This window comes from Nuphar pumila, chromosome 2 (genome assembly GCF_984573655.1).
Source record: "Nuphar pumila chromosome 2, dmNupPumi1.hap1.1, whole genome shotgun sequence".
In the NCBI taxonomy this organism is placed as follows: Eukaryota; Viridiplantae; Streptophyta; class Magnoliopsida; order Nymphaeales; family Nymphaeaceae; genus Nuphar; species Nuphar pumila.
Window position 1 is genome coordinate 62577965 of NC_143250.1, and position 10523 is coordinate 62588487.

Here is a 10523-nt window from a genome sequence, read left to right on the forward strand (position 1 = left end):
TCCTATTCAAATCCCTTAAGTTTTTTTTTTTTTTAAGGGCATATTTGAAAGAGAAAAACTCTCATGGAAAAAGAAAGTTTTGCCAATGAGAGATTTTTATATGAAAAGTTTTTTAAAAGAAAGTTTTTCACTTCAAAGTAAAAAAAATGTAAAAAAAAAATGAGAGAGAGAGAGAGAGAAAGAGAGAAGAAGGGTGGTGGTGATGGTGGTGGTGAGATGGTGGATAATGTTGAGATAGGTGGTGGAGAGTAAAGAAAAACCTCTTGGTAGTAAACTTTCTTTCATGAGAGGATAGAGGAATGTTTCTTATCAAAAAGTGTACTTTTTAGGAAAACTCTTTAAGTGAATAAGTTTCTTTAGTTTGGAAGGATCACAAAATTCCTACTGTATCATTTTTTGTACATCTTTCTCGCTTTCAAACATGCCTTAACTGCTAGATGAAATGATAATTCAATCTCCACCTCTTCCCGCTCATCTGCAAACGCCGAATATAACCGGTAAGGCCTGAGTTTGCTGATGCAGCATGTTTGGCTGATTGAATCGATACCTATTGATGGCAATGTACTCTTCAAAACCCTGATTTTCGGTGGTTCGTCTGCCCAAAACTTGGTTTACTTATCAAACCAAATCCACTCGGCCAACTTGAACTAAGCATGAGATCTTAATTTCCAACACAAGTCTGAGGAAACCGGGTTTGACTATTGATTGAGATCTTTGCACGCTTACTCCCAACTTGGGATGTAATAGGCATTCTGGAAAAAGAATAGGGTGTTTGGGTCACTTTCTTTTTGAAACGGTGAGATGGTGACGAAGGCGAATACGATTGGCTATTTTTTCTTACACGTGGCGTGCCTGCTGCCAGCAACAAAAAAATTATGGTCACCGTTTATCATGTTGCCACGTCAAAGAACTCTACATGAGCACCGACCCTACGTTACCTTTGGTGCAGACATCATCTCTTCCTCCATCTCATATGAAGCACGGTCCAGACTTATCGTTGCGAGTCCGACCTTAATCTGGACCGTTAGATTTTTTCACTTGCTTTCTGATCTCATCCAATATAGGTAAGGACTACGCTAATGTATCCAATTCTCTGTGTTTTTTGTTGTGAAGGGTTTGCAGCTACGTGTGCTCCCAGCACTCCCTATGTTTTGATGACTTCACCGTGTCCACGTTAAAGATCACCGCACCAAAGCGCCTACGTAAGCTTGAGGTGGGACCCACTTCTAGCTTTTCAGTGAATCAGCCACTCAAAATGCAACACGAGTCTCTATTTGCACCACGTGTCTTCCATTAGCGGGTTTTTTTTTTTTTTCTTAAGAGAGTTTTACATATGGGCGATCAAGGCTACTTTAATGAAACTTTTCACTCCTATGTTTTCAACAAATTGCTCAAATGACCTGCTGTCGCCTTCTTCTAAGAATGGCAGTCGACCGGATCAGGTGCAAGGGAGAGGTCTCCATCTCTGCCCGTGTCAAAATATTGCCCTTCATCTCGTGGCAGGAAAAACTTTGGACCTTAATCCTAGGGGTGGCAAAATCTGACCCGACCCACCAACCTGCTTCTTAACCGGGTTAGGGTTTGGCTTAAACGGGTTTGTGTCATAAATGGGTCGACCCGCCTAACCCGTTTATTAAACGGGTCATGTTTGTGTTAGGGGTATGCCAACCCACCAACCCGTTTAATAAATGGGTTAGGCGGGCCGGTCAACACGTTTATACGAACCCATCAATCTGCAACCCATTTATATATATAACCCTAAATATATAATATGTATTTTTTTTTGTGTTTCAAATTGTGTTATTCGGGGCGGTTATCGTGTCTATGTTATTGGGTCAACCCGTTTAATAAACGGGTCACGATGTCATGTAATCGTGTCGTGTCGACCCAACCCATTTATTAAACTGGTTAATCGTGTCATGTCGGGTTACTCGTTTAATAAATGGGTCGTGTTCGTGTTTGCCACATTCGACCCGTTTAATAAACGGGTCATGTTCGTGTTGAGGTATTTTGTCCCGCTAACCCGTTAACCCGATCCACCAACCTGTCGACCCGACCCGATTGCCACCCCTACTTAATCCTCATCCCCGTCTTTGCCCTGAGTTTAATAAATAACAAAATTTTGAATTTATTTTAATATATATATATATATATATATATATATATATATGATTAAGTATTTTATATATTAAGCTAGATAAACATTAAAATTTTAAAACATATATAAATATATATATATATGATTTATATGTAATTTTATAAAATAAATAAGAGTATTTTGATCATTTTATTGATGGAAATAAGGGGGCGGGTCAATACGTGGTGGGGGAAAGGTCTTGACTTTCACCTCCATCCCCGGTCCCTTCCCAGTTTCATGCCCTTCATCCCCCGTCCCTATTCTCTTCCTAAAAATATTTATATGTGCCAAGGAAAGAAATACAAGAAAAACAAAAAGAAAGAAAGGGACACCAACTTTTTGAATGAAAGAAACTGCTCGCTAAATCCAAGAACATTCTACCTGATTTAGCCAAATTAATCACGTAACTTCTCGTATCTCTTGGACTGCCACCATTAGAGGCCTAAGTTTATTATATATTTAAAAAGCTTTTGTATTCTGATGTGAAAACCATTATCATGGAACTCGTGGCAATATAGGCACCCATCCATGTCTTTCTACAAATTGATGGTCAGTCCGAATGAACAATTTATCTACATTAACTATGTAAAACTTTTTGTTTTTTCTATAGCTATGTAAGGATTTTCTTAGGAAAAACTTGTCACACTCCAATGAAGGGCATGTTTGAAGGCGAGAAAGATGTAGGAAAAGTTATATAAAATGAAAAATCTATAGGAATTTTTCAACCTTCCAAACCAGAGACTTTTTGAGGGAGAGTTTTTCTAAAAAGTACATTTTTTGACAAGAAACATTTCTCGGTGTAGGTTGGAGGAATGTTTTCTATCAAAAGAAAATATTTTTAGACTCTCCACCACCCACCTTCTCACCATCACCATTCATCTTACCACCACCCGTCACCATCACCATCACCACGACCCTCCTCCTCTCTCATTTTTTCACATTTTCACTCTGTTTTTTTCATGCTACACAAACAATCGAAAAACTTTCTTTTGAAAAACTTCTCATATAAAAAACTCTTGTAGGTAAAACTTTCATTTCTTATGAAAGTTTCTCTCTTCCGAACATGCGCGAAATGCTGGACAAACCACTTGGTATGGCATTTTCACATGTTGGTGAAACTTCCCAAACTGGAGGGAATTTTAATAGCTTCTTAACCATCCAAACATGAAAGTCATGTTTTCTTGACCAAAGAATGGGAAAGTTTGTAGGTTGACCAATGGTGTCCTACGGATATGCATCATCCCTGACTCGGCTATTTTTTAATAAATATAAAAAAATACTAAAAACTATTCTTTAATATTTTTAATGGTTTTAACACTTGTCATGTTATGATTGATATGAAATATTTTATTATTATTATTTTGCCGATACAGAATGATTCACTTGAGTATCCGTACCAGCCGATACAGCTGAATCGTTGGCCAAACGATTCAGGGCCGATACCAATACTGACAACATTGAGGTTGACCTTAAAGACCATCCTTCCCTTTGACTTTTATGGGCATCGACACGGTCTCCAAGGACCAACTTCTATCTTCTTAAAAACAGAACAAACCCAAGGAATAATCTCACACATTTATAGATGGTGTGTTAGGAATGCTGTCCTGTGCAAACAAAGCCAACCCAACCACCCTGGCCAGTACATATCCCAACCAATTTAGCGTTTGCGTCAACCAATAGACTCAGCATAGAGGAGAAACAAACTAACAGTATTGTCACGGGCTTAGAAGCGAAGGCCCCGTTACGTAGCTTCCAGTAATCACAAACACCGAAAGCAAGCATGGCTGCCCGGAACAAGTAGAGTCACTCATTTTATTGGTTAGCAGCCAGCATGATGAAAGCCTCGTGAACGACTTTGAATGAAAGAAAGAAGTGAAGATTCCTCTTTTTGACTCTCTCTCTCTCTCTCTCTCTCTCCAACCATTGTTTTTCTTCACATGACTTCAACAACAGCTTCAACCACTCAAGTTTTTAAGATATTCCTTTCAATTTCTCATTGAGCGAGTGACGTCCTCTTATGAAAATCGTAGGGCCAAGCAACTTGGTCTAGTCTGGCGTGGCTAGAAGCATACAAGGACGCAGTCTACATTGACGGCTAAATACAGTGGTAGTAAGTTCACCAACCCAATCTTGTAAGAATCGGCCTGATTCGAGCTAAATTGGGGTTGAATCGGCCATTGTTTTAATATTTTTACATTTTTTAATAATTTTTAAATTCAAAAGAAGTAAAAGTGACAGATTCAGCTTTGAATCTGGATCAGCCGATTCTCTAAATCTATTTGAGGTCTGAAACAGATATTCACAACATTGCACCAACCATAATAAATTTGGACCTGGACACCTAACCATGACCTCACACTAGATCTCAACATCCATGTAAAGTTTCTAGCAAAATCAACAACCAGAAAACAAATCCCACTTTTAAACAATGATGCTCCAGTTCGACAAAAAACACACACGACCTTTTCCGGAGAACTCTGCAGTCAAAAAATCATCAACCGCAAACCACAATCTAGCCACTTAAACTTATCTCAAAACCAAAGGTTTGTTACTGTACATGTGCAGAGGATTTCTAATCATTATAAAGTTTTGAGACTGAAACAGCTACTTTCAGCAGTTCACTGCATCATTTCTGTAAAAATATTAAATCAAGTACCAGTATGTTAATTTGCTTCAATACTAAGAAATCATTATGGGCTTGCAACATGCAAAAGCAAATCACTTCAACAATTTCCAGTCTGCACCAGTCAATCACATAAAGAGAGAACAGACAACAGTTCTAATTTACAGTCTTTTGCTTGGTTCAGACTGATGCTCAGAATGCTATCCTTTTTTCAGCCAATAACCAACCTTAAGACACCACACATAACTCGGGAATTCATTTAGGATGAACCAATTTTGCCGCCTTCTTGGCTTTTTTACTCCAACACCTGCAATACATGTACGATGCATGTTTGTTGCTTTTTATGCAGCTATGTAAAGCCCTGAAAGAAAGGAAGCAAATACACCTGAGTGGTTAAGATTGGTTAGCCTTTTTTTTTTCTCCTATCCACAACATGCGTTTATTTTCAAACCACAAGAGAATACAAATGGTTCAACATGATCACCTTACTCAAATGAATGTTAGCATATTGATCAATATCAAAAGCAAACAAATAGAAACATTTCATATTGGTTACAAATATATCAGAAATTTACAGTGACATAAGATCAAACTACATTTTGTGTGTAATTCCCTCAAGGTGGGTCGAGTTGTGCCTCGTAACTCTACTGCAGTACCTATATGGAGATTTCAGTCAAAGAGTAAAGTGTATATCCTTGATTTATATTCCTTGGCTTCATTTCCCTAATGGGAATCGGACGAGCGACCAAAGGCACGGCACACACGGCATAATGACTCAATGTTAGTCTCGTGAAATACCTAAGAATTCTGACTCCTTCCCTTCTTAGTTTTGTTCTTCTCTTGCATCTTCTTTTTCTTTTCTTTCAAAGTAATCCACTTGTAATCCGAAGGTATGGCAAACGGGTCTTGGATATCTTCAACACGGCTTCCAGGTCCTGAGAGCACAGTAGGACCTTGGCGATAAGGGACTTTAATCCATTGAAACCAAGAGCCTGAAGAATGCACAGGACTCTCCCTGCCTGTGCTCCGACAATTTCCAGGGCTTGAAAGTGGTGTGCAGAACTCCTCGGCAGGTTGCAGCTCTTCAAATTTTGTAAAAGTCACCAGCACACGAATTGTGGGAACAACTGGTATGGCAACCTGAAAGTGGTTATCAGAAGATTTCAGTAACAATAACTAAAGGCACAGAGTGTGCTGAAAAATAAGGGACAACCTGCTCCAAGAAAGTCATAGTGCAAGATTGAATATATCAGAAGTCACTAAAGCAGCCAGAGCAATCGAAAAACGAAAGAAAAAGTGGCTGTCATATGAACCTTAAGCCTAAATAGCAGCTTGCAGAAAGTTTGGTTGTTGGAAGCAGAAAATGAAAACCATTGAATCCAAACAAGGATCAAAACCCATTAACCAAATAGTCATGATCTACTACTTGAGACATGAGGAAGAAATCATAGCAGGACACAGAAGAATGCCAAGATGCTTGTGTTAATGAAGGCATTAGCAATAAAAAAAATCCAAAAAGGATACTGATACTCAACAGGTTAAATCCTTTCTTGCATTTATCAAATGCCAAAAGCCTTGTACTAAGATAATTCCAGCTATGGCAAAAGTTAACTTCCCCAGTAAGTTCGAAGTAAAGGGAGTAATCATCCTACTATTAAGGACAAGTTAAGGGCACCCTTGGAACCACCAAAAGCACAGAAAATTTCCTGAAACTTTGAATTTCAAACAGTTAGAAGGAACACTGAAAACCAGGGTGGTTTCAAGGGGGAAAGTCGCCACCATCAATCCATCCCATAAAGAGCAAACAAAGATCCAGTAGATATGTAGGAAAAAGTTAGGGAAGGCATGTTTGTGATAATATAATAATCAAAACAAATAAACATAAAACAACAAAAAATACTTAATTTTAAACACATGGCCACTATTTATTTTTGTGAAACCTTTGGCACATGAATGGACGGATTTCAACATGTATCACAATGGTTGGAGACAACAGATGACTTGTGGTCTCTCATATTCCAACATGTATCACAATGGCATATGACTGGCAGTACCATACCCACTGGTGGTATCTGTCAAAGTGTTAACTGAATAAAATTTCCTGAAGTGTTTAAGAACTCGTTAAAAGCCTTGGCCACTTTGGGCAACAGAAATGTGTTGTAAACCCAACATCTACAAGCTTTCTTTCTATAGACTGTTGGCATATATGTAGATAACTCACGCATGTAGGCACAGCTGATATCTGGGAGCAAAATTAACTTTGATCTATGTCTATGGAAATCTATTGATCTGCTAACCAGCAGCTCACATCTTATAACTCTAGTAAGATCATGACTGCCTAAGATAAAAGTTTGAATGCCTAAGACAGACCATTAACAACTTAAGAGCAAATTTTGAGTTATAAACTAAGTAATGCTCAGACTCCAAAGACAGAGAATGCAACAACCAAAAAGCTGACAATAATCAAGTCAGCTATCCAATTAAGTGCAAAATTGCACATCACTTTTTGAAAATTGGCTCAGAGAGACAGTCTAATACTTTAATAAATATTTGCTTAGAAATTGCCTCAACAAATTGGAATTTGCTAAACAGAATCAAACTAATAATGCAAGAAAGGAATTAATAACTGACGTGCACCAGATTAGAAAAGGTACAAACTTGAAGCACCATATGCAAGGATGGATAAAAATGGAATGGGATTGGTACAAGACATCAACTTTAAGAAGAAATAACTGTGGAGAAGATAATGTGTTACATAACTCTCTAATGGTAAGTTTCCCGATGCACATAGATACCAGCCAAAGAATTGATATTCTTACACATGTACCCAGGAAAAATATTACTAGAGCTTTGGTTGATACCTAGGGAGGCTTATCTGGCAAGTGGCAACCAAAGCAAGCAAGGCACACAGCACTTCCTTCAGTCTTTCCCTATTAAGATAGTGACGTGGAGATTTCTTTTTTAGTCTTACAGAATTAATGCACATACTTTAATTACAACTTGACTCAATCCAAAAATAACTAGCCTTCTGTTCTGTTCTCTACTCATTGAACTAAAGCCAAGTTCGCATCTGAAGGATCTTAAAATTGTGTCAATTTGTACATATGAATCCTGATTCAGTGTTGCTATTACAAAAATTCAACCACCACAAAAGTTCAACTTGTAACCTTTAGAAAAATATCAATGCTACTACCTACAAAATTCCAAAATCTCAACCAACAAACTAAGCTTAAATTACAAACCAAGTCTTCCATCATTGAATCCAAAGATCCATTAATTGAATTCCTTCTCCCTTATCTATGTTAGATTTAAGTAGCCAATGTCAACATTGCATTCATAAAAAGCACACAATTTAGCACCAGGCATCCAAGGAATCTGAATCCATGACCACAGCCACCAGATTCCATACACATCAATCAAACCTACAGTTAGGAAAAACATCATTCATAACAGGTTTATAAATAAAACGAGCCATTATCACCTGTAGAAGCCAAGAGAGTTGCATAAACAAGACCATACGCATCAATATCCATAGAAACAAGATAAACTAAACAATCAACAGCAGAACATAACATTAATATACCTTTGATCATTTTTCATGCTTAAAGCACAAACATACCTTGATTGGGAAAGACCCTGAAGGAAGCTTTGTCGTAAAAAGCTCCCTCAAACGACGAATGGCCTTGACCTTGTTGGCCAAAATGTCTAGAAGTGGCAAGATCTCTTGAGTCTGAAGAGGGAAATTAGGAGAGAGCCAGAGAACAGGTCTCAACCCTTTCTTATACTCACTCTCACGATTACCATCCTTTTTGCGATTCACACTTTCAGAACTCATGGTCCCCTTTTTAGCTTCCTTATCCCGATCTCTTCGCAAATCCTCCCCTCGAACAACCTCCACAGAGTGCCTTCCAGATTTGCTTTGACACCTAGATGGTGATTCCCCGAGGAGATCACTCACTTTCTCATCAACACAGAGAGAACTTCTTGAGGAAATTATTTTCTTTTGCCCTTCACTCTTTACTCCACGCTTTCCCCGGGTAACAAACCATCCGCTCTTCTCCTGCTTAGTCTCAACTTTAGTACCGTTCTGCATGTCTTCAATAGAGATATCTCCGGGCTCATAGCAACTATGTCTGTGACCCACCATACCATCATCAGCGGTCTCTGAAGACTCCATTTTCAGGACAACTTCCAATTGCCGTTTCTCCTCATCTGTTAGCAGGTCCTCATAATCTTCACTCTCAGTATCATTCTCATGACAAGAAGAAAAAATCTCTTCATCCGTCATTGCACCTGGTACCCGCCTAGACTTTACACAGACGACAACATGGTGCATATCATACACTTTGGCCTTCCAAGGGCCTACCATCTCTGTCCTCTCCTGCCTCCTCCATGTTAACTGCGGCAACAGGACTGCCTGAGTGACATCAATTCCAGGTCGGAAAATGTTGGTCTGCAACATTGCAGTGACTTCTTGTGCCACCTCTGCCTCCGAAGCCCGAGAACCAGCACCATCCAATGCATTCATAACTTCCTTGTCCTTGTGTGAAATCATGCATAATGATCCAGGAGGAACTTTACCATCCTCTGAACCATCACCAAGAAACATAATGCTTCGGTCCGACCGCTGAATCTTGAAACCATCAAAACCAGCCAGCGTCATATCCGCCCGCAAGTTGGACCCTCTCTTCCAGATCTTGTATGTATCAGATGGGGCAATGCTAGAGATAAATGGAATCACCGAGCTCTCGAAATTGAAATTGATTTCCATGTAGAAATCTTTCATCCTCTTCATGGTACCTACAAGCCTAGGCAGCCGTCTACACCATTTTGCCCAAGCATGGGGCTGGTAATGCCGAACAATGATCCGAGAAATTGCTTCTTCCCGGGCACAGATTGCCTCCTGGAGGGGGCTCCAACCCTGATCGTTCTGCAGGCTCCAATCGGCGCCCGCCGCCATCAGAATCTCGGCGGCGGCGGCATCACCAAGCTTGACAGCAAGGTGAAGAGGAGTCTCCCGATTAGGAACATCCCTCCTATCAAGAACAGCAGAGATAGCATCCGCTTTCTCCTCCTCGGAAATGGACACCGCCTCCGTTCGGATCTCAGAGGGATCTCGAAGGTGAGGAAGGGCGGCGACGATGCGCCTGAGTGTTGCGTAGCCGCGAGTCGCCACAGCCTTGTGAACGGGGCTGTGGGCATACTTAGAAACATCAATCGGCACGGTGGCCATTGCTACCACAGGTTGGCCTCCTCCCAATTCACAGAAGCAAACCCAATGACAAATCTATTCTTCAGAACAACCAGCCCCTGAATTCCATCATCAAAAGGGAAAGCAACTGCCCCAATTCCAAATCTTTCTTTCACACTGCAAGAAACCCATCCCTCAAAAACACACACAATATCCTAAAGAAAATTTCAACCTGAAAACCTACCACCCACCAATTTCCTTCCAAGAAGTCACCTCTCAACCCTCTAAAAACAATACAAACAATATAAATCCAAACCATCCAACATATCAACACCAAGAAAACTTAGATCTCAACCCCAACTTCTCCATCACCCAAAGGGAATGAAATTATGAAACCACCCAAAAGAGAAAAGAGAAAAGAGAAAAGACAAAGGGTGATGAAAAAATAAATGGGTATCGACTATTCAAGAAAAAAGAAATGGGTATCGACTATTCAAGAAAAAAGAAATGGGTATCTAGAAATCCCACAGTAACACCCAATACTCCAGAGACTTCCACAAAAGAAACCCACA

At 39.7% G+C, this 10523-nt stretch overlaps 1 protein-coding gene across 1 annotated transcript; it reads right to left on the bottom strand.

Annotated features, from left to right (window-relative positions):
- Positions 1-5245: 5245 nt before the first annotated feature.
- On the bottom strand, positions 5246-10236 carry LOC149845563 (uncharacterized). The gene is made up of 2 exons (XM_089997669.1): positions 8380-10236; positions 5246-5900 (listed from the first exon to the last, which is right to left on the bottom strand). The coding sequence occupies exons 1-2, from the start codon at positions 9991-9993 to the stop codon at positions 5559-5561; spliced, it is 1956 nt and encodes a 651-aa protein (XP_089853795.1). The 5' UTR covers positions 9994-10236; the 3' UTR covers positions 5246-5558.
- Between the last annotated feature and the right edge of the window lie 287 nt (positions 10237-10523).